This window comes from Pezoporus wallicus, unplaced genomic scaffold (assembly GCF_028554395.1).
Source record: "Pezoporus wallicus isolate ANWC-B61680 ecotype Strahan unplaced genomic scaffold, APGP_CSIRO_Pwel_v1 contig_6787, whole genome shotgun sequence".
Taxonomy (NCBI): domain Eukaryota; kingdom Metazoa; phylum Chordata; class Aves; order Psittaciformes; family Psittacidae; genus Pezoporus; species Pezoporus wallicus.
In genome coordinates, this window is record NW_026636951.1 from 527192 (window position 1) to 551479 (window position 24288).

The window sequence follows — 24288 nt, forward strand, 5'->3', positions numbered from 1 at the left end:
TTTCATCTTAATAGTTTGAGGGTTTTACCTGAGCTATATTTTGCAGCTTTGCATTTTAAATTTCTGGTGCATAAATTTTCTGTAACTCTGGTCTTTGTGGAGTGCAATGGAATTCCTGAGTCAGGAACTCTATTCTGTTCAGCTGCTCCTTGTAAGACCAGAGGTATTTTTTCTCAGCAAGCGTTTGTGAACGAAAACAATATGAGAACAGAAATGCAAAAAAAGGAAAAGCCCCACATGTAACTTATGCAGACATCTTACACATAATACTTTTTTTTTTTTTTTTTAGATTGAAAAATTGAAGTCATGCAGTCTTGGGAAATAAAGCAAAAATGTAGCGCCTGCAGGATCATTATGTCAAGTCATTTAGGGTGTATCTTAGGATGTTACCATCTGTGCCTTGCTCTGATTTCACCTGAAAGTGTTTCCTTATGTTTTATTTTACAATTGAAAGCAGTATCCTTTGTGAATGAAAAACATGTCTTTGATGTTTGAGGGTTTGGGTTTTTTTTTTTAATTTTCAGGGATGCCCCTTCTTAATTCATGACCTGTGGCAAACCCTAAAAATACTGGAACTATTAAAAAAATCGAAACCAAAATAAAGCACAGAGTCCCTTCCTTTACCATGCACTGAATATGGACTGTAGAGAAAATCAAAACCTTCTTGTATGCTTTTTACATCAGAAACAATTCCTTTCAGGAAACTGTTTCCTCTTTTCTTTAAAAATGTGGGTTTGATTTGTCGATGACAAAAGCTTGGTAGCTGGAAAGATTCAATAGAAGGGTTTTGTGGTTTCCATGGATCTTCTACATAACTGCTTTTCGATTTTAAATGGCCCTCTGGGTTTGTGACTGAATACTTCTCATAGACCAAGAAGATTTAATAATCAAAATGATATTATTTTTATTTAGTGTGTGGTTTCTTCATGTCTTAAACAAGACTGTTTGTCCTCTCACTTTGCCTGAGGATACATCTTGCTCTAGCTGTGTGATTAGATTTTAGATATATAAAAAATAAATAAAATAAAAAATACATAAAATATAAATATAAAAACTAAATTCAATTACCTAAATAGATGGAAGGTAGAAGTAAATTGTGATTAGCACATAATTGTAAAACCAGAGATCCAGAAGGCTGAAATACTAAATCTGTTTAAATTTTTGGGGATGTATTAATCCTTAATAATATTTTGAAGATGAGGTGTTTATTACCTTATTGGTAAAATCCTCAGAAACAGTGAGAATACTTTAATACTTTGAAGTTTTACTAATTAAAAGCCAATAAAGCTACCTCCATATATTAACTATCCACAGAGTATAATAGGTCTTGAGTGTGGCAGCTTGGTATCATTTAAGAACATGCATAAGATATGCTGAAAAAACCTGGGTAAAGAGATGAAATTTACCATTGTTCTGTACACTTCATAAGAAAGCACTTTATTAAGGACACATGAATATATTAAATACTGATCCATTAAATATTAAAAATATGTATATTACACATTGGCCAGAACATGTATAATTTTAAGTATTTTTGAGAGTACTCTGTATAATAGTGACCACCTAATCACTGTTATGTGTCAGAAAACAGCTGATGCATTCAGCAGTTTTATATACAATTATGTTTGAAGCTGTAATTTTCATTTGCATTGAAGAAAGGCAGGGTTTTTTGGCAGAAATGGCATATTTCATGGGGCAATGTTAAATTTCCTAAAAACATTATTCTAATGGCCTGTATCAAACTCACTTTATAAGATGCTTAAAATGTTTCAGGACCAGCAGAGAGATAAAATTGCTTTTTAACTTGTTGGAGCCATGCTTTCTTGTTATTGTTTTCTCTCTGCAAGTAGTAACACCAACATTCATCATTCAGTAATCAGTAAACTAAAGTAAAAATTGTGGTAGTAAAAAAAAAGCAGGATTTTTTTTAAACAGTGAATTTAAGATTCCAGTTCCTCTGCTAGTTTTTGAACAATTAAAGCCAAAATCTTTCATGTTTTGCTTGTAATTATCTGTAATGAAAAAATGGAAATTTATTCCTATTTACATTATAATCTCCTTAAAGAAACAGTTTATTTAGGTGTGTGACTGTCATTGAGGCTTTCCTTGTCTAATAACTTCGCTAGTCAACCTGGGATTGATAGAGATCATTAAGCTCCTGTAATTTTCACGTGACTAGATGGGCAGGTGAATAACAAAGATAAATATCTCAACATAAGGGAAAGCTGAAGTGATAGACAGATGGGGAAAGATCTCTAGAGGACCTTGTACCCTTTTAGGCACCAAAGACAATCATAAGAAAACATCTGTAGGAAATCAATTTTCATTGTTTCTGTGCCCACATAAAAGTTCAGTAGAGAAAGCTGAGATTCTTTATCACCTGCCCTCTGGAACAGGGACTTAATATTGCATCAAAAGGTACAAGGCTTGCATAAGACTGTGCTAATTAACAATGTAGTTTTTGTGGAAATTCACATCTCTGAAGTATTTCTTGTATTTTTCTCCTAAGCATTTTCAGCTCCCTTTGGCACTGTGGACAAAGATCTTGCCCTTCATATACAATCGTTGATTTATATAAGAGAAAAGGGAAAAGAGTACATTAATTTAGGAGAACAGAATTAATGTGTCCTTCCTCAATATAGTTCCCAGGAGTTCCTGTATTCTCTTTTCATTGTCTTTTTGCACACATCTGTCTTGAATGCTCGGCTGAGCAAATCTAAGAATAAGCCACCTGGGTCTACAAGTAAAGTCCCTATCTTCATTACATCAATTGCGTGGTCACTAATACCTTTTGAATCATTCTGTGCATGTACGGTGAAAGTTATCAGAAAATGAAACTAAGAGTATTATTCTCTAGAAAATGGACAGTTTCACGTATTACCTGTGAAACTCATGCAATCAAAATTATTCAGTTCTAAAGGCAATATAGTTCATAATAAAAAAGTCTTAGAATATCTCTTTTAACACTACAAATAGATTTAATTTTTAATCCAAAAATATACCAAGTAGTTAATAAACAACTTCTGAGTAAATTCTCCAAAGGTTCTCCTCCTCTGAAAATTGAAAACTGAAAAGAATGTATTTTCAGGTGATGTAAATGTTATAAAACAAGAACTTGACTGGTGCATTTCAAATGTTATAAATTACTGCAGTTCTTGAAAAAAAAAAGATGTTGCACAAAGCAAGTAATTGTCAAACTCAACAATACATGAAACACAGGGAGATTCAGGGAGTTGGTGTTGATGACTGCCATAAGGGACTGCCATAAATTCCTTTTCAAAAACAGGGTTTCAAAATTTAGTCATAGAACATAGACCAGACAGACCCCTCTGTCAGTGACTTTCACAGTTGATCCAAATTAAAATAAATCTCCTCCTGCTACTCGTTTCATTTGGTTCCTTTGGCAGGCTTAATGTAATAATACATAAAGTAAAACCAAAGAAATCCATATTTTCTATTTAAAATTCAAGGTGATACTGACAGTCATAAACAATGATACTAATATAATGTGAATTGAGTATTATATATGTGACAATATAAAGGTACAACACTTATTATTGCTATCTTTGCATGCCTTACTATTCATTTCACTTTCATATTATATAAAATGGCATTGTCATATATAGGCTGTTGCTTGTCTTGATGAGGGTTGATAGGTTAATGGTTCTTTTCTCCCCTTTGAAAGTAAGTCCTGATGGTAATTGGCTTTCTAAAGGTGTGCTGCAGTGCTCAGTGATGCAGTTGTGTTTGATTCAGTAGGCTGGAACTGCAGAGTAATTTTAGCTAACAGCTCTATGCTAGAGTAGTCAAATGCCTGGAAAAAATGAAGTAGCAATGAATTGGTCTGAACAAGAGTTTCAGCCATTTCACTACCAGAAATTAAGTGTGGAAACAGAATTGAAGGGCCTGTTGTGTTCCCAAGGGATAAAATGATTGTGCAAATAGAACATCTTCAAAGCATGAGTTTTATTTCTCCTCCTATTATTTCTCTCCAAGTATTAACATAAACAGCATCTCTCCCTGAGCTCCATGCTTGTTTTAAACTTTAAAAAATATAGATAGACTATTTAAGAAATAAAAAAATGTATTTTCTCTTTCATCAACATGCTGCTTAATATTTTACTTATTTCCTTCAGAAGTACATTCAGCATGACTACCTCCTTAACCTGACTGAATGACTGAAGTTATTTATTCGTTAAGTCTGAGCAAGACTAGAAGTCAATAGAGCTAAACTGCAGCATGGAATGTACTGCAAGAATCATATTTCTCTGATTTCAAATGGCCCCCAACACATTCTCCAAGAAAACAGAAAAAAAAAAGGACAAGGTGTCTCTTGCTTTCTTGCTCCTTAGATACAATAGCTATTCCAGTTGGTCTAGCTCACCAAGAGATAATACAGTTCTCTCTATATAAATGAAACCCCTTCTCTTTCTTCTGAACGTTTACTAAATATTTTTTGAGTTCTTGAATTCCGTTTTTCCATGTCCTCTTTGCTGGCTCAGACTGTCTTACAGGGTCATGGTAAAGCAAAAAAACAAACTGCAAATGTACTGCCAGCCTGTAAATTCCTGCAAAATACAAAATTAGACGTAATGCCTACACTAGCCATGAAGGATGTTAACCAAATAAGTTGAATAGAAATAGCTTCAGCACATCCTCTTGGTTTCATCCATTAGCAGAGCCTAAACTCTCACACCTTCTAGTTGGCAGTGCATGAGAGATCACCTGAGAGAGACAGAAGATCATTATGAATATCTAGTGCAGTGGGCTCGCATGAGAAAAGCAAGTGGTTTTGAGGCCATTTGATAGGTGATGTTTCCTATCTTCTGACAATAACATTACTCCATTTTACTGCCCAGGATCCCATATGAGTCTTTAAAGGCAGATGCAGCAAAGTATTTAGAACTTCTATCTCATGGCCAATTTTAATAAAAAATTAGAGTCCAGTTTTGTCAGATGGAGGCCTGGACATCTTCAGCTGAGCAAACAAATTTGCAGAGTCTTTAATGCTTTTGTCATTCATCTCTGTTTTAGTCTCTGCTTCTACTTGGAAATTATACCTATTCTCACAAGGACATCATGATGATTAATTAATTAATATTTCTGAAGCTCTTAATTTGCAATAAGATCTAGAAAGAAGGAATATATATATATAAATTAGAAACTACCTGCCCAGTGATCTGTGTTCTTTCCATGCTGAATGAATGAAATCCCTTCCATACTGAATGAATGAAAAGTCTTACAGAACAAAAAAAAAAGGACTGTGAACAGACAGAAAGAATAACAATATTGTCACATAAAGGTGCTAAATAGTTTTCACACAACTCTTAATTCTGCTATTAGAGTTTGACTTGCAACGTTAAAGTTTACTTTAGCATTATTAGTAGATTACTTCCCCCCCTTTTAGTGTATTCTCTGTGTTTATATTCTACTTTACAAACAGGGAATAAACACTTAAGAAATGCTTATTTCTCTTCAGCAAGGCCATGAAGAGAAATTAACAAGGTATTTGTAAATATGTTCATAAGTCAAGATGATCTGGGCATAGGATTTGAAATTACTTTTTCTTTTTTTCAAATGAAAAGAATATTTTCAAAAACACTATCATTTCTGCAATGTCTTTTTTTTATTTTGTCAAAATTCCCAGAAAGAGGGACCATGAAATGATGTGATGCATGAAAGATTCAGGAAGAATAATTTGAAAATCAGGCTCATAAATTCAGGTTTCTGTAGAGCAGCTACTTATTTGCCTGCCTGCCAGGTACTTGAACTGTGGCATCTGGTTAGCTCAGAAGTTAATGACTATTTTCTATATGGATTATTTTCACGAAGATGCTAAAATCAAATCCCAGCTCAAGGAAAAATAAATGGAAAGTCATCTTGCTGTGACTCCTCCTTAATTTTCATTTTTATTTTGGAAGCTGCTAATAGATTGATATCTCCTCCTATATGAATGGTGCCCTAACAGTACGTAGAGCTAAATAAATGAATCTTTTTTTGTACTGAGGAAAAGGAAATAAGTTAATGTTTCAGTGGTATCTTTAGATATCTAACATGTACCTTTCCAGACTTGTGCATGCAGAGAGGAATGCTTTTAAATATACATACATTTTAATCAAGTAATGTCTGCAGTTGACTATTTGAAGCTATTAAGTCACTTCCTGACACATTGCCATTCTGCCAACCCCTGTAGAAAAATCTTAAAATCAGTCTTGCATTACACCCACAAATCCAAGGTCTGGTCCTTTTCAGAAGAATTCATTCGAGTCAAGGTTCTTAATCTGGAAACAATTTTGTGCTAGAGAATAGCCAGACACTCACGCAAGAAATTCATCACTGGATAGAACTCTGCTTTTACTTGCTGGCTTACTGAGTAATATTTATGGAAATTAGCTTAGAAGAATATACTGCATGTTAAGTTAGCAGAATGGATGCTGCCTGCAGGCTATTGCAGTCATTCTTGCTGACATTATCCTGTTTCTATCAGGTTGGCTGTATAGCTCCTAGTATTTTGTGGTAGAGTTTGCCTTACAAGAGTTCTTGCGGAAAGGAAGCTGGAAAACAGTAAGCCGTGGTGTCAACAGAGGGACATCACCTCAAGCTGTGTCTGCTGCTCTGTTGGGGTTTTTTGTGTTTATGTCAGTGCATGTAGTAAAAACTCTTGTGCTTACTAGACTGAAGCAACTGCAGCAGGACCTTAGGAGTTCTCTCTAATGTTCAATGAGTATGATTCCTTCCTCCCCCCACAAATTACCGAGCATCATTTGAGCGTATCTTCATAGCCTGGTTTTCAGGCTGTAGGTTTTGTCTGCCCTGCAGCTAAGGTGCAAGTGCAGCATGCTCAGGCCTACCAGGCTAGCTTTAATCTAATTAGCTTAGATAACAATATTAGTTGAGATGGGATAGAATGAGCTTCAGTAAATAAATATATGCTGATGTGAAAGCCTGCTAGTAATCATCAGGGCATCCCTGGGTGGCCAGCAACAACAATGTGCAAATTTTAAAAACTTCCCAAGGGCTATTGAATCAACAGCTTGGCAATCATTCCAAAGCCCCAAATCATCCCACAGATAATTCACAGTTTTCCTTTAAAACAATTTTAGAACATTATATAGATTAACTGCTTGTCAAGATCAAATTTCAGCTGAAAAAAAAAAAAATTCTTCCTGTGGTTTCTCAGTTTTTAAAGATTTGCTTGCACGGCTATCTTGAGTACAGCCAAGCCTTCTGTGTTAGCTGGCTCCAGTATAACATTCATGTCTGTCAGAGCAGGCTGCTTCTTACTGCTGCTACAGTTTGATTACTGGTAGCCTGAGTATCACTGTTGGTGTTCTTGAATGGTAGAAGAGTAACACAAGCAGATGAAACTGGCTCTGGATCCTGGGTTACTTCGTGTTCTTTTGTGAAGAGGAGTAAGCACACTGGCTTAATGAGAAAAGTAAGAAAATTAATTCAGAAGTAGAAAAGGTTATTGGATGACAAGAGCTGGTTACTTAATGAAAGGATATAGACCTTTAAAGCTTTCAAATCAAAAGATGGTTATGAGAGGAAGTAGTAAGTTAGGCAAACAGTGTAGGGAAAAGTTTGATCATTATTTTCAAAATAATATTGGGGGGGGGAGAGGAAGAGAGAGGAGATGGTTGAAAAACATGAACTTGCTCAGTGTACAAGGTTCATCCTTCCAGTATTGGTTTATTGTATTGTTCTGGGAATGAGCATTACTGGATAAGAGCATTGCCCCTTTCTTTTGCTTTTGTATGGCTGAAAGACAATGAAAGGTCTGGAAAATCTGCTCTGTGTACTTGCTTAGGCAGTAGTATATGAAGTACCAGTGAATGCTAGTATTAGAGCTGCACAGAGAATAGTGCCCACAGGCTCCTACTCCACAAGTCAGGCATTATAGGGAGTAACAGACAGTCATTGGAAAGGATTAGTGAATACTGGGGGGAAACCACCCTTACGAGGGGATCCTTCAGATAAGATTATATTCTTCTTACTCCTGCTTGAACTCACAGAGATGCAGTCATGTTTCTTGGGCTTGGAGATGAACTCTGGATGCCGTAATTTGTCCAGTCCCTTCATTTACAGTACGAGAGAAATGCATTGTAATTAAACATAGGAATTAAGTTTTGTTCCAAAACAGATTTTCTGCATGACCTTGAACTCTTAATTTCTCCCTGCTTGTTTTCTCATCTGTATAGCAGGGATAATAATGTTTATGAACCATACAGGGGGCTGTGAGGCTAAATTAATTGTTATAAAGTACTTTGATTCTCTTAGTTAAAAGGTTTTGTAGAAGTTTGAAGCATAAGTATTTATTTGCATTTTCTTCACTTCTTGTTTATGCCTTATCAATTCTGCTCCAGCTATTTCTTCAAAATTATTTGTCCTAAACATCTCATCTGGGTGAAAAAGGAGAAATTGATAAAAACTAACGATTGCATAGAAGCTAAAGTTTGGAAAGACTGGTCTAGATTTCTTAATTTAAACTTTTCTGCTTCACAACTAACATGTATATGGATCTTCTTGAACAATGTTTCTTCTCTTTGGTGACAATCCACTGTTGGTATTTTTTTCTTTTTATATACTGTTGAAGGTATCCATGAGCTCGCACAAATTGGCAAGAGCAGGCACTCCTGCTCTTACAATTTAACTTCCATTTCTTTGATTATATTTTCTGTTTGTCCTGTTTTAATCCCATTCCTCTCTTGCTGAGACAGAGCAGGTATTGTGCTGTGCTGGATATAAGTACAGTGCACCTCAGGTATGCTGAAACCATTGACTTCACCATATGTAATTTCTAGAATGTATTTCTTTCTCTTGGCTATGAGACAGGACAGGAATTTGGGTGATTTTGCCACATTACTGAAGCACTGGGTAGCTAAGTGCTTCCAGAACATCTGATGCCACTGTTGTACTGTTCTGCTGAACACTACAGCCTGATGAACTATTTTCAGACTTCTGAAAGTGTGAGATATGAAGTAGATTATCTATCACCCAAATACTGGCTTGTCTGAGGCTTTAGATAAGGATGTGATTTAAATACATGTATTGAATCTGTAAAAAGTGGCAGCACTGCAAAAACTGAAATTATAGGTTGCATTGTAGGTAAATTCTATGTAACTACTTCAGATGATTTTGAAGTGCAGTTTCCTATGCGTGCTTCTGTATTCCTATTTTTCTGCTCCTTACTATCTCTTAGATAAATTGGGATTAACTTTCTTATGCCTCATTGCTTACCCTAGTAATTTCCTGAATTTCAAAAATGTCACTGAACATGTCTTTGTTAAAAATAATAATAAGCTATTAAGCTAGCTTATTCAACATGTTCGAGTCAAAAGATATGTACAATCATTAAACTGCAGTGAATGAGCAGATTTTGTAAGGAGTCAGCTTGTTCACTGGAATATGTTTAGCTCTACACAATAAGCCAAGTTTGAAGAAAAAAAAATATATACCTAATGACTTTGAAGTTATAAAATTGGAAGGGCTTTTTGATGAATATGAAGGGTGATTTTCTCTTCTCTGTTACAGCTTAGACCATTAGGACAAAGATTGACTATAAATGTTGACGTGAAATTTTCTGAGGCATGGCCTCTAATTCTGCTCCAGGAGGAGGTGGGGAAGTGAGGTTAAGAAATTCTAACACTAAATCTGGGTTTGATTTAAATGCTGATTTATTTAATCTTACTCTGTTTCCGTAAAAATCCTGCCTTGCAATGACTGTGAAATTTCACAGTGTTTATAACACATTATAGAAAACCAGTTGCCAGATTCTGGTCAGAATGCCACCCACACATTATCAGGTTCCTCTTAGTCCTGATGGATAACATAATAGCAGTGATTGAGAAGTATCGCTGCATACCATTTTCCACATCAGGGGTGTGGCTTGGAAAGAAACTAATTTTGTCTACTGACAGAAGAGCATTGGTCAAAACAGGAAATTAGTTAGGATGTTCACAGAACCAGCTGAGTTTCCAGGTGTGGTGGAACATCTTCCCTTTTGTCACTGAGCAGCATTCACTCCAGCTGTAGCCTCACATGCACCAGGGCCAGTGCTCTCCACCTCAGAGAGTGAAGCAGTGGAAGTGCTGTGCTCCGTGCATAATTCTGTGGTTTGCTTATTTAAATGGAAAATGTGGTGATGGTTTACTTTGCTGAATTTGGACCTAGTTATGCAGGATGCCAGCTTCAGTGAGACATCCCCTGAGACTTGAATATAGTTTAATAATCATACATTGAAATGACTGCTGCTTTCAAATAGTTTATTGGCATTTAATCGGTTAAAGGGGTGTGAAACGATGCACTTTCAGTCTTAGAATACAAGTTTTTACAGAAAGAGTAACACTTGGGGTAACACTCTTACTGAATGTGTGACCTTGCTGAAGTCTTGGAGGCCCTCAGATTTTAATGCATTTGCAAAACTGGATACTGAATGAGTGAAGAAAAGCATGGTATATGCAAAGGAATATTTAATCCTCCTGATTTCTCCAGACTGATCCTTTAAGCAGAAAGAAAAAACCACCGCATTTTGCCAAGTGGTCTATCCCTTTTCCCTTTGCCTAACTGAACTTTCTTTTGACATCCAGGACTTAGGAAAATGTTTCTGTGATTTCACTGAATTTCCCTGGGAATATTTTTAGGTTAAAGTGAATGCATCTGCTTTGTCTGAATATTTTTAATTTATAATGCTTACGTATTTAATACCTATTAAATATAAATATCTAGATGAGTGGAGGAACTTTATTTGGGATGTAGGTTCTTTCATTAGACAAGTTTTTGTTCTTCATATGGCTGCAATCGTAACTACATTTACTAAAGACTTAAGAGATTGTAATGGCAGGTCCATATAAATATTAAATATTAAGCTTTCTGCTGTTTGCTTCATAAAGTACAGTGTTTATCATGACAATACTTCATTCTTTGCTTTTCTGGTTTTAGGGACATGTTTAATGTTTGAGCAATATTGTATACACAAAATACTTCAAGAAGGTACCATTATTTTACAAGCATTATTTCACTAAAGGTCAGGCAAATTAAAATATCAGTTATTATCTCTCAACAGATTTTACCTGATCAGTGGTGGAGTTCCTTTTATTATATGTGGGATTACAGCAGCAACCAATATCAATAATTATGGGATTGAAGGCAATGCACCATAGTAAGTATAAGCTATCATCATAAAGCTTTTAAGGAAAATGTTGTCTTTTCCTATGCTGACAAATGTAACTTTATGAAGGGTACAGACATGCCATTTGGGATGACATTTGTTATGAAATTTCACTAAATAATAGCTATGAAAGAGCAATGTCTTAATCTGGGGTTTGCTGCTTCACCTCTACCAATTTGACTCCGCTACTTTCAACAGAATCACTTTTCATTTACAGAATTTCTCTTCATTTACATCTGAACAAGTGAAAGGATATTAAAAATATCTAATGGATATCATACTTAATGCAGCTACTAATTAATTATATACTTTGAATTATCTACCTTGAATTGATAACCTTCAGGTGACTTTAAGTAATTTATAAATAATTATATGAAAAAAAGGACAAGTAAAAATCCCTTCCCCACCTCCTCTATCCCCTTTCCTTCCTTAAAAAATAATTATTTTGCATTTTCACCATCTGGAAATCTTCCAGTCAGCCTGTCTTGCAATCCTGTGCTGTACTAGTGTGTTAGTACTCAGTATACTTCTACAGATTGTCCAGGCATCACATTGTTATTAATTCTTGGCATGAAACATGAGATACCGATAAAGTGCAGTAAGTCTTTCCATAGAAGAATAGCAGAAAGTATATCAGACTGCAAAGTTAAATACATTCTGTGTAAAGATATTAGTACTCTGCCAGCACTCCTATTCTGAAGCGTATCACTCTTAGTACTGCTTTGAACATCTATTGTAATACATTTGAAACTAGTTATGCTCTGGGTAAGGAAAGTGGAAACAAAAGAGAATGCTTTGTAAGTGAGCATTTGGTTCCGTAAAGGTAATTGAAATTTAAATTCCAATAATAAATCAGTACATACCATGGTTAACTGCTCTGCCTAAGGCCCAACTCAATTTATTCAAACTTATCCAATTAGACAATCACTTATAATCAACAGTATATTAAAAGACTCAATTATTTATGTTCATAAATGTTCATAAATGAGACATTTTTCATTTTGGCACAGTTACAGAGGTTATATTTCTTTAATCATGTTAATCATAGCAAATCAATACCGTGTACCACAGTCTGTACAGAAAACAAGGCAGAGGTGAGGGATGGTTATAAGACTGAGTAAAAAGACAGCTTCTAATATAACAACAGCATAGTGAGTTATACGCCTTATTCATTTTTAATAGTATCAGTACAGTAAATATAGATGCACAAACTTTAACTTTTTTTATGGAACTGATTTTTAAGTTATCCACAGTGAGATTCCACTTGAAATAAGAGCATCCCAAGAGACTGTTCCACTGGGGAGCATTCCATTCTCCACTTCGCATCAAATATGCATTATTCAATTGTACTTTGAGTATTCACGTAACTTTATGCTCTTTGCTTATCCAGTTAAATATAGGTGGTAACTTACCTACTTTTTCAAAATATCTTTCAGAGAATCTTTTCATGTGCATGTCTGACAGCAAAATACATACTCCTTGGAGTGTGTCTGATTAATAAATATGTATATGTTTTTGTTTAAGGTTCAGATTTTAACAATTTAAAGCAGTAATTCTGCAGTTGCTTGTGATAAATACCCAGTGGGAATGCCTCTGTTTAGCTGAGATGTTCTCAGCCTGGGAGAAAAATTCATTCTGCCTTTTTTATAGTAAATTGTAGATGATTCCTGGCTTGACAATGTGATATCAGAAGGTTCCTCACTGTATTGGATGGACCGTAACAAATTGCACATGCCTAAATGAGTATGAGGTGTCACAGTGTCACTTTATAATAGAATGGATCATGACAGTTTACCTGGTCTGACTTCATGACCCAGTGGGAAATTAGCTATATTCAAACCATTCCTGACAGTGCTTTAAATGCTCTGATAATGGATAGACCAAACTTTATTCCAAGAGCTTATTACCCTAATTGTCCTAACAGCTAGGGAATTATTTGAAAAATCTGATTTAAATCTTTCTTGCTGCAGTTTAAGCCCATTACTTCTTGTCCTAGTCTGACAGATAAATAACTAATTCCTCTTTCCAGAAATCCCTGCAATATTTAGAGTATAAGAACCTCATAACAGCTGTACTAGCTTATTATACTGCCAGCTCAGTTCCCTGTCTGCAGCCGTGGCTAAAAGCAGATCATAGAGAAGAGTAAAAACAAGGCAAATATTCCTTCTCCCCTTGACCCAAGTTCTCCAAGTTTCCATCTGGGATTCCATTAGCCAGAAGTATTTTCTTCTCCCATGTTTATTTGATTAGATCATTCATCTTTAGGACAGTCCTGTTAGTCTGCTACTAAATTATGCAGCTGACTGAGGCTTATTCAGCTCATAATGGCCTGTAAACTACTTTAAGCTGGTCTAAAACAGTTGTTATATTATTTAAAGCCTAGCAAATAATGATCCATGCTACAATAATACTATGCTACCAATATATCCCAAGGAGACCATCAGTTTCCATAATTTTTCTGTAGACATTCAAATTGATGTGAATTAACTCTCAAGAATTTCAGAAACAGTGCAGAATTCAGAAATGGCATGTATCTTTTGGGTCCACTCACTGCAGAAAGCAGTGACTGGAAGCATTTTTTTAGTCTCTCTTATTACTCAGACTGTTCTCTACTTTGGCAACAAGAAAATCCTGTAAGAACAGGCTTAAGAGTTTCTATCCATGTTTGTTGATACAAATCACTGAAATCTGTACATTTCTATTGCTCATACAGATTGTATGAACTATGCTTCATTTGCTTTTTAATCAAAGTATTAGCACTGGCATTTTTAATAGTAGAAAAAAAGGTTGACATAAATGGTCTTACACTTCACTGCAATGCTAGATTCTGAGCTGACCTACATTTCTGGGAAATTTTTGCCTTTAATATCCCGTAAATTATACTAGACGTTTTATTCTATTAAAAAATATTAAATGATGCCTCAGCTTAATTGATATTAAAGACACATTTGCTGTCTGCACAGTGAACATATACAAACTTCTGAGACACTGTTAAATCATGTAAGTTAGCACAATTTCACATCAGTCCATCACATCTCATGTGGGCTATAACTTGTTCTTGACTCTCTTTTTTTGTTGTTTCCAGTTGCTGGATGGCATGGGAGCCTAGTCTCGGTGCTTTTTACGGGCCAGTAGCATTCATTGTGCTAGTCACCTGTGTTTACTTTCTCTGCACGTACGTGCAACTGAAGCGCCATCCTGAACGCAAGTATGAGTTAAGGGAAAAGACAGAAGATCCGCAGAGAATGCCAAGTACTGAGGTGGGCCATGGTCATATTACAGACTCTGTTTCCATTCCCCAGTCAACTTGCTCCATGATTTCTTCTTCCTTATTGGAAAATGAGCATTCATTTAAGGCTCAGCTTCGAGCCGCAGCATTCACTTTGTTCCTCTTTACTGCCACTTGGACCTTTGGAGCACTTGCAGTATCTCAAGGTCATTTCTTGGATATGATATTTAGCTGTCTTTACGGAGCCTTCTGTGTGACCTTGGGGCTTTTCATCCTGATCCATCACTGTGCAAAACGAGATGATGTGTGGCATTGCTGGTGGTCCTGTTGCCCATCTAGAAGAAACACCTACTCTGTCCAGGTTAATGTGCGCCCAAAGGTTAATGTCAATGGTGACACTCAAGTTCATGCACCTTGTCTTCAGGAATCACCATGTCCCAACAAATCAGGTGTATTTAATCATCCAGCACCTAGCCACTGCAAACTTACTAACCTACAAGCAGTTCAAAATCATGTTAACTGCCTTTCGCCTGTGACACCATGTTGTGCAAAAATGCACTGTGATCAGCTACTTGATGACGAAGCTCACATTCATGTCCACAACGAGGGAAGCTTCAGACCCAATATGCACATTCATAGATGTCTGAAAAGCAGAACTAAGCCACGTTATTTCAGTCGGCATAGGTCTGCAGGTGAAAGAGAATACGCCTATCACATTCCTTCAAGTATTGATGGCAGCATCCACAGCTCACATACAGACAGTCCCCACAGTACGCATGATAGCCAGTCAGGTCACAGACGGGCCTGCTGCTCAAAAAGTGATCCGTATCCTACTGTCAACCAGCCAGAAAGTAGCGATGCAAGTACTGTAATATATAGTTGTGCTAAAATGCCAGAAAGTGACACTGTGCACCATCCAGCTCATTTTGAAATGCACCCACGGACACAGTCATTGCCGTTTAATACGACGAATCACAATGGAATTCTCAAGGGAAATGTGCATGAAGCCATGATATATAGCTCAGATAGTACAGGAAATATCAAAACTGGCCCCTGGAAAAATGAAACTACTGTGTAGTTCATGGGCCATCATAATGTGTTTTTCCCCCTAAACCATCATTATTATTGTTTTTATTCCAAACTATGACATATTTGTGTAGCTCATCAATGAATTGTACAGCTTTTCCATCTTTATTTCCATTTTCTTTGTAAGAGTCTGAGAGAGATAGTGACAGCTTTGAAGTGATATTTTTAAAAGTTGTAAAACCATTGTGAAAGATAATTAGAAAATGACATCTAGACAACTGAATATGAGAGGCAATATCCTTTTGTTACACAGAACAACATTTTTTTTACAAATCCATCCTTTACATTCATTGTTTTCACTTCTGTAGTAATTTAAGACACTTTTTATAAACATATCAGCATCCTAAACTTTTACTTATTTATTTTTGTAGCAAAATATTATTACTGTGCCATGGATTTTAATCAGAAGTGACTATGGTGGAAATGATAAACAGGATTTTATAAAATTACAGCTTTTTAGATCTACAAAAGTGATACTGCCTCTAAAGATCTTCTGTAGCATATGGCCTGTAAAGTCGTGTAATGTACAGTCTCTGTTCTGTCCTTTTTCTTGTGGGAGAGAAGTGCTAGGTAATATCTGTTACATCTATGGTGCTGTATTGGTTGTATTTTGCATGACATATGTCAGGATATACCATTTGCTGTTTTCTAGTGTTACATGTGTTTAAAAAAAAAAGAACAAAAAAAAAAGTGTTGTACAAGGCTGTGAAAAACCCTATTGATATTAATCTAGAGCATTATAAATCTACAGAAGAAAAAAATCACTCTGCACTAGTTTTAAGTGGCACAATCCTTTGTATAAGGTTATATGATAGCTTTGATAAGGGTCCACTCTAATGTCTTTACAGAGCATGCACTACTCATTGTATGTGACACTGTGAGGTGTAATAGCAATTGTCTCAACAAGTTTTACACTTCTTTCTTTGTAAAGTATGCCTTTTGAACAAATCTGTAAGCTGTTTCACAATAACCTTTCCACATCTGTTAAGGTAGAGCAGTTTTATCATTAACTCTTTGAGGACTACAGTTATTTTCTTACAAGTAGCTTATTCTCATCCAGAGACACTGTATATATGATACTGTCTATTTAGTTACATGATCAATGTAGTCCAGAATTGCCAGGAAAGAGAAAGTTGAGTCATTTCACCAAAACGCACCTTCTTAGAGTCCATCTATTAATTTCACCACTTGCTTTCTGAAAACCCATTTCCTCCCCTAGCAAATTTCAGATTGTCTTCATCTTTTAATGCAAATTTGACCTTCAGAGAAGTTCTTTATGTTCATGATTTCTGCTGAATTGTAGGGCACTCCAGGGTCAGTGCCATTGTTAATAGATTAAGAAGGCTCTTGGCAAGAAATTTTTTCATGTTTCCATGAACATCTGGACACAAAGCATCAACTCACAGTACAGAACTGCATTATAATTATCTGTATATAAGACTGCTTTTTTCAAGTAGGAAGGGTGCATAATAGTAATGGATTGCAGAGACTGAATAGGAGCATAGAGATAAGAGAAAAATGTCTACAGTGGGAAGTGAGCAGTGCGCCCATAAATAAGAGAAAAAGCACAATTCTGTAAGGCCACATGAGAAAGTTTGCTGTCAGGTCTTAACACGGGCTTATGTAATTGCTCCATTGCTGCAGAGAGGAAATAGAAAATTCCCTTGAGAGATCATCAGTCAGCGATTCTCTGTGTATATGTCGCAGAAATCATCCCATATTTCAGCCCACTATTTCTGTTATTAGCAGTTTATTAGACTGTACTTTTTTTTTAATATATATATGTAGGAATTCATTTCCTAATAGTGTACATAAAGATGACAATTATAATTGTTAGAATGTTATAAAAACATGTAAGTCAGATGAATGTGTTCTGCAGTGTTGCAGGTGGGAATTAGTACTCAAAGGGTTAATGCTCAGTATCTGAGTGCAAGAAATCTTGTTTTTCTGTATTTTTGTAAATTTGAAATATATATTGTAAACTCCAGCAGTGCAATGTATCCATCTCAGATTGTGTATTTTTAAAAGGTGAGCAAGAAGAATGCACTAGGTGGTTGTCAAGTTTTGAGCCAATATACAAGAGTTTCATGACTGCTTCTTTAGCTAATACAAAATACAATAAAAAAAGAAACGCCTGAGCTTTATTATGTATATGCTGTATATGCTTGAACTGTCTCTAAACTAAAATACAGTCTTTTTTCTTTGTTTGCATAATGAAATATTTTCTGTTTAATAATTGTTCTCTTTTACTACTACTTTCACTCATTCCACATAGACAGTGAGCCCTAAACAAGCATAGACATAATGTGAATTACCACTTCTCTGTGTCTCAGCACTATGTGTACATATATTCTGTAATAGCAGAAACCTAGGAGGTCTGCAGACCATTATGCAAAATATTCCACACACACAGCCAAGTGAAATACTCCCTCTGCAAGAACCCACTTGGTGAGCTTCTTTATTCAGCTTGTGTTTTAATCACCTCTGTTATTTAGTCGGAGAGGGCAGGTTCATCTTCATAATGGCTTACAAAGAAGTAAATAGGTGCTGCTTTCCACAGAATATCTTATGTGATAAAACTCTCTGGAATTTAAACGTAAAATATTAAAACACTTTTCTTATTGTGTTAAAAATTATTTAGTAAATAATTCTGGGTTAATTTGGAAGAGATGTGTTATGCAATAATCTGTTTGCATATTATTTTTTCAGAAAATATACAGTATAACTACAGAGTAGGAGAACATGATATTAAATAAATATAAAAATGTTTTGTAACATCAAATTTGACCAAAATGCGTTTTGTGCTTTTGACTTTTTTTTTTCCCCTTTAAGATAAATGAGACTATTTCAATGCTTTTGGAGTCTGGCTTTGTTTTACTGTGGGGGTTTGGTCAGTTATAGTCAGTGAACCATTACTACTTTAACTGATTTTCTTTACTATAAAAATAAGTCAGTGAAATAACCAGAGTATAAGAAATATATTCTCCTAGTAAACTCCTCATGGACTTACATGTGTAACATATTTTAAAGTCAGCATTGGTTTTGGTGATTCACTGATGACATAAAAATGAACATATTTTTACCGCTAATTTTTTGTCTGAGATTAAGCAAGAGAAATTTCATCCAAGAAAGATAATTTTTGGAGAATGATGCAATCAACAGGAATCCAAATGGTTGTTATTACAATACTACCAGGATAAAAAGATGTTCTGATGCTGTACGGTTCTTCTCTGCATATAGAAATTCCAGTTTTCATGACAGAATTTCAGATCAAGTAGGCGACCCCGTATTAAGTCACATAGACTGTTTACAAGAAGAATTCCTACTCAGCCTCATATAAGGAGTTTTGGTGTGAAAATAAAACACATGGTTTTGCACATTATGGCTGATCATGTATGTGTTGTCCCCAAGCAGTCTGTTGGTTGTGTCTGCACTAATATGGCTGAGCAGCCACTGTCAGTGGCCATAAACACATGTTCTCCTTCACCACACAGCTGCCTGCCAGCTACGCTGTGGGCAGAATATCCAGATGTTAACCCACCAGGGGAGCCTTCACTGTGGCTCTAAACCAAAAGCAAAGTCTGTGTTTAAAGCAAAGTCATGGCCACCTTTGACAAACACAGGCAGCTGGATAGCCTCCACTCCAGTGCTAATGGCTGAAGGCAGATAAACCTAATGGAAGTGGTTTTAAGCAGGATAACTTCCTCAGGTAGGTATGGTTCTCTATAAAGGAGACTACCTGTACTCTCACCAAATTTTGGTTGCCTATGATTAGTAAATGTCAGGCTGATGGAGACATTAGCAGCAGCTTCCTTACCAGAACACAAATTCAGGTTCCTGTATCAGGATCCTCCAGTTAAGAAAGAAGCTGTAGGAGGCAGCTGCATTAATCCAGATCCATCAGCTTGGTTTAAAGGCTGGCTGGCTGACTTCAGTCAAGCAATTTCAGTAGTAACTTGGTGCTCTGGGCAGCTTTCACCTACCTCTACAGAGAAGGGAGCTTTCGGTTTGATTTTCTGTGCCCAGCTGACCATTTTCTAACTGGCAATTAAATTGCTAAGAAGAGGAATTATTCTACAAATTGTCTCAACTACTTAAACCATAGACTTGTTATTCCCTGTTACAACATCTGTAAAGGTGCAAGTGAATCCCTATTCCCTTATCCTACCAGTCTATTACCTGTTTTTCAGAAGCCAAACAAGGAAGCATCAGTAAATCAGGACAGTATTATAGGGCTCACTTCTCTGCAAGGAGGGTTGGAATTTGATTTGCAAGAGCTAAAGCAGTTAAACCACAAATATCCTGCCTTAAGGTTATGCAGCTGGCCATGCCTGAGAAGTAGGGGAGATGATGTAAACATGGTGTCTGTATACTCCGGAGGTACTATTGTCCCTTTACATTTTGATCTGTTTGAATTCTGTTGTGTCTTGCAGTTTGAACAACAAAATGACTCACTATTCACATCAGCCTGTCACTCTGCTTCAGCTGCTCCCCCTAACCCGCAAGTGCACTGTTGACTGAGATTGACCAGCGTGGTCAGTGTTTTCATTCATTCCTTTATTTGTCTCCTAGGTGTTCAGTAACACCTGAGAAAGGCAGCAGAAGGAGCTTATTTGGGGGCTGGGAGGAAATTCTGGGAGAAGAGAAAGCAATAAAACGTATTCTTAATATTCTTCTCACAGTGCTTTCTTTTGTTAGCCCATTTGTTATTGAGCTACAGCAGTTACAGTCATTTATTCCCTGATTCTTTCCATTGTAAGACCTTGTTCGCTACTAATTAGAACATAGCTGAAAGTTAACTATTCGGTTTGATTTATGTCCTCAGCAGTTACTGCCCTCAGATATGTGATTTTAAAGAGTTTAGTCAAAATGGCTGCAATGTTTTCAGCAAAGAGGCTTGAGGAAAATACGTTTGTCCACAATAACACCTTGCAATGATTTATTTTTTTTTCTAATAGTTCTGTCTTCAAGGCCTGTTATTTGAAAATTTGGGATGTATGGCTATTATAGGAAGGGATATGGGCAATTTTTGGTCTTTCTAGAAAGTAAGCAGTTCAGAAGAGTTGGCAATTTTAGCCACTAAAAATATCCCAATATACTACTGTGAAAAAAATCTCCCTTCTTAGAGCTTGTCAGTCAAGATATACCTTGTCTTGGCCGGGGATACACTCACTGATCCCTCCTGCAATCTACTGGGGCTTTAAAGGACCTGCCCTATAAATGATTTACTTCAGCTGCTCTCAGGATTAAGATGCAAAGCAGGGATGTTTGATTCTTGTTTTCTCTGCTGAACTCTCCAGCTTGTTTCCCCCTCATAGGCACCATGATAGAATGGAGGAAGAACAAGTGCTGGGCTACAAGAAATCAAAAATAGGAGACAGTTTCTAGCAGTGGATTGAGTTAGATGGAGCCAGCTGACCAAAAGGAGATAGGCCAGTATGAGTAGGGAACTGTAGCAAGCTGGCTCAGGGACTGATTTGAAGCTGGGAGGGGAAGTAGAACCACAAAACTGAATAGAGGAATTTGGAGGCTTGGGAAGAAACTGGGACCAAATTGTTAACAGGGGAGTAGGGTGAAACGATGCCCATGGGTATTTCCAGGTTGGGTACGTAAGCCAAGCTTTATGATTCTTCTGCAGTAAGTATCTGAAAGCCTACTAGCAAAATGGCTATTTGCTTATAATGTTGGTCCTCATAAAAAAACAGTGTATTAGTGGTGTCAGCTATTCCATTAACATAAGCATCAGAAATCTGTGCAATGAATCACAGATGCTCAAAGCTGTTGATTAACCAGATATTTCATGTGCCACATAATAGAATTTCTGTATTTTTAATGTTCTCTTTCAAAATCTGGGAATTATCACAAAAAAGACAACTGATTTCAAACACTACTAGCGAAGCGCAAAGTCAAACACACCAAATTGAGGAACTGTTAGAATTAAGGTTGCCTTTGGAACTTCCATTCACAGCTCTGGTCTGTCTTTTGATGTTGTTTTTAACTATTTCAGGAGTGTGTGCTGCTTTCTAACAGCTTTGCTTTGATGCACATTTAGTGTTCTTTAAATGTGTGGGTTTGCATACATCTAGAGTTAAGCCAACCATGTCTCTGTAAGCTTTCTTTTCCATCTTTTTTTCCATGTTGTTTCTGGAACTTTTTAAAGAAAGCCGCCTCAGAGGAATTTTGAGGTTGCAGCCTTCTAAGTAACACAGACTCTGCTTTTCTAGCCTTTCCTGTGCTGAGTGCCACAAAGGAAGATGTGGCTTGAAAGACTTTCCTTTGAGCTTCCCTTTATTTGGGATTGTTTTCCAAAGTATTTAAGTAGTTGTATAATTGTTCCAAGTGTTGTCATCACTATGAGGACATAGGAGCATTAGGAGAAGGAGCAGGCTGAGGCCGTAAGTCCCTGCCTTGGCTCTGTGCAGCTGTATTGCAGTCTGTAGAAAGCCTGTCCCTTAACTATGGTAATTCATGTTGACATAGAGGCTGCCTGCAAATCCCATCTTCCCTGCAATGGAGCCTATTCTGGAAAGCTTCCTCTGGGGAAGATACCTGGGGTGGCTGAAAAAGGCATCCCTCCAAACCACAGGGTGTTCCAGCTTTCGCTGATGAGGGATAGATGTACTTTAATCTCTGGCACTGCACAACAGCCTCCTTAAGCCTACAGCTGGTTAACCTTACATACCAGGAGAGCATTTCAATGAAAATGTGAGGTTTAGCCCCTGAGCCCATTGCCCAACCGAGAAGCTGGAAATCCCTAGTTCCCCTGACAAGATGGTATGAGAATGGACATCAGTATACATGGCTGGTTGCTCTCTCCTGTGTAAAACCTATTGAAAATTTCACTGTGCTCATATATGAGAAAAAAAGCAGGGAGGAGAGAGTTAAATGACTAGCTTATCTGTTCTGGGTTAGTAAGGGGAATAGTTTAAGTGCTGCAAAAAACAAAACAAACCCCTAGCCATCCTGAGTTAGTACAGAAGCCTTCATTCTGGCATTATAACTACATTGTATTCCACTTGACAGCACAGCGCAAGCAACGTGACATAGAGTCAAGGGCTATAGTACATTGAAAGTAACTACACTCCACCCACAATGCGTTTCCCCTGGGTAAAAATAGGCTGTACACAGTTGTACTGCGGAAATACTTTCTGCATCCTTTGTTACTCTGGTGGACTGGTTTAGACTAAGGATCCATTTAGTGTGGGTATGCGCTTAAAATGTTTTTGATGATACTGAAGTGAAAAGAAGGAAAGTTACTTTTTTTTAATTACACAAAAAGCTCATCATCAGCATTACACTAAGATGTTCTTCAGTATGTAGCTAACGCAGAGCCAGGCAGCTGCACAGCAGAGCCTGCACCAAGAGTGAAAAGGAACCATGGAAAATGGAGGAGAAAAATAAAAAATCCTCTTACTCTCAGCGATTCAGAACTTTACCTGTAAGGGAACGATTGCAGATCATGCAGTCTGCTTCATTAGCCTATTCATCTTCTCAGTGTGTTATTAAGGTTCAACTTGCTTAACAAAACCAGGGAGATCAGAATATGCCAATCAAATTCAGTATGACTTGAAGAGTCTCTGGTATAAGTGGCTTATGTAGTTCATTGTAGATTGATGCGGGGGAAACTGCTGATAGAGACAAAACATACAGGATATGATTTCAAAGGCCCTGGAGCTGTAGGATGAAAAATCTTTAGCAGAATTCCTTTTACTTAGATAAAGTAAGAATAAAATATCTTATATAGGAAATAAGGAGGTTTGAATCTAAATCAGTGAAAGGATGAAAGAGACTGACAAAGAGACATTTTCAGCAGCTCAGCACAGCTTTCCTTCCTTGTGTAACCATGCAAGGGAGTGTTTAATTTATACAGTCTTTAGTCAAACTTTTTTCACTTTAGAGCAATAAGCTGTAGGGTTGAAATTACAGACAGGAACCTTTCCATTGGTTTCCACATGTCCTAGGTTGAATGCACAATGAACAGAAAAGGCACAGCATTCAGTTTAGAACCTAATCTGAAAACTGACAAGCTGCAAACCACATTAAATGGAGCTTTTTTGTCATAGCATGGGGTCACATGGAGGAAAAGTGGGTGGAAATGAAGGAGAAATGGTGCATAATGGGGAGGAGGGTGTTGCAATGGATAATCAAAGGAGCCGAAGTGCCTGTTGAAATGGTGCAAGCACAAGAGTGACCACAAGCCCTGTACGTCAGTACAAAGGAGTGTATTGAGCTGGACTGCACAGGTGAGCCTGGTCCTGCCATGGTGCTCATTTGGAGAGGGTGCCAAAACATTGGATAATATTGGGACAGTAGCCTTGCAGACAAGTTGAAAACATTACAAGCTAAAGGCAGGGAATGTGTTCAGGTTGTGGAGAAAGAGAAGGGAAAAAAATTAAGTGATTTGATCACTGTCCACACATACCTGTATGGGTAGAAACTACCATACATACCTTCTTTAATCTAGCAACAAAGGTATGAAGAGATCCAGCAATTAGGAGCTGGAAGTAGGACTTGCCCTTTAATCTGCAAAAGTAATTAACTTCATACCAATTCCTTAGTGATACAGTAAATTGAAATTTTTAACTCAAGAGAGCACATCTTTCAGGAATATATTTCCCTACAAGCACAGATTTTTGACTTTGTTGCTAAAAGAACTACAGGGTAAAATTTTCCAGGCAGTTTACAATATATTTGATGTTCAGTAGATTTAGACTCAGAAAAACCCTCCTTTCAGATAGGCGTTGTAGAGGTGAGGCAGAATAGAAAGGACAACGTCTCAACCTGCCTATGGAAAACCTAGGAA

The 24288-nt window shown here is 36.8% G+C and overlaps 1 protein-coding gene across 2 annotated transcripts in view; it reads left to right on the forward strand.

The window, feature by feature from the left end:
* Nucleotides 1-18336, forward strand: part of ADGRA1 (adhesion G protein-coupled receptor A1) — a 281612-nt gene extending 263276 nt beyond the window's left edge. For both annotated transcript variants that reach the window (XM_057402264.1, XM_057402265.1), the window contains 2 exons: nt 11066-11161; nt 14256-18336. In XM_057402264.1, coding sequence (XP_057258247.1) covers nt 11066-11161; nt 14256-15477 — 1318 coding nt within the window. In that variant the 3' untranslated portion in view covers nt 15478-18336. The remainder of the gene's footprint in view (nt 1-11065; nt 11162-14255) is intronic.
* The last annotated feature ends 5952 nt before the right edge of the window (nt 18337-24288 follow it).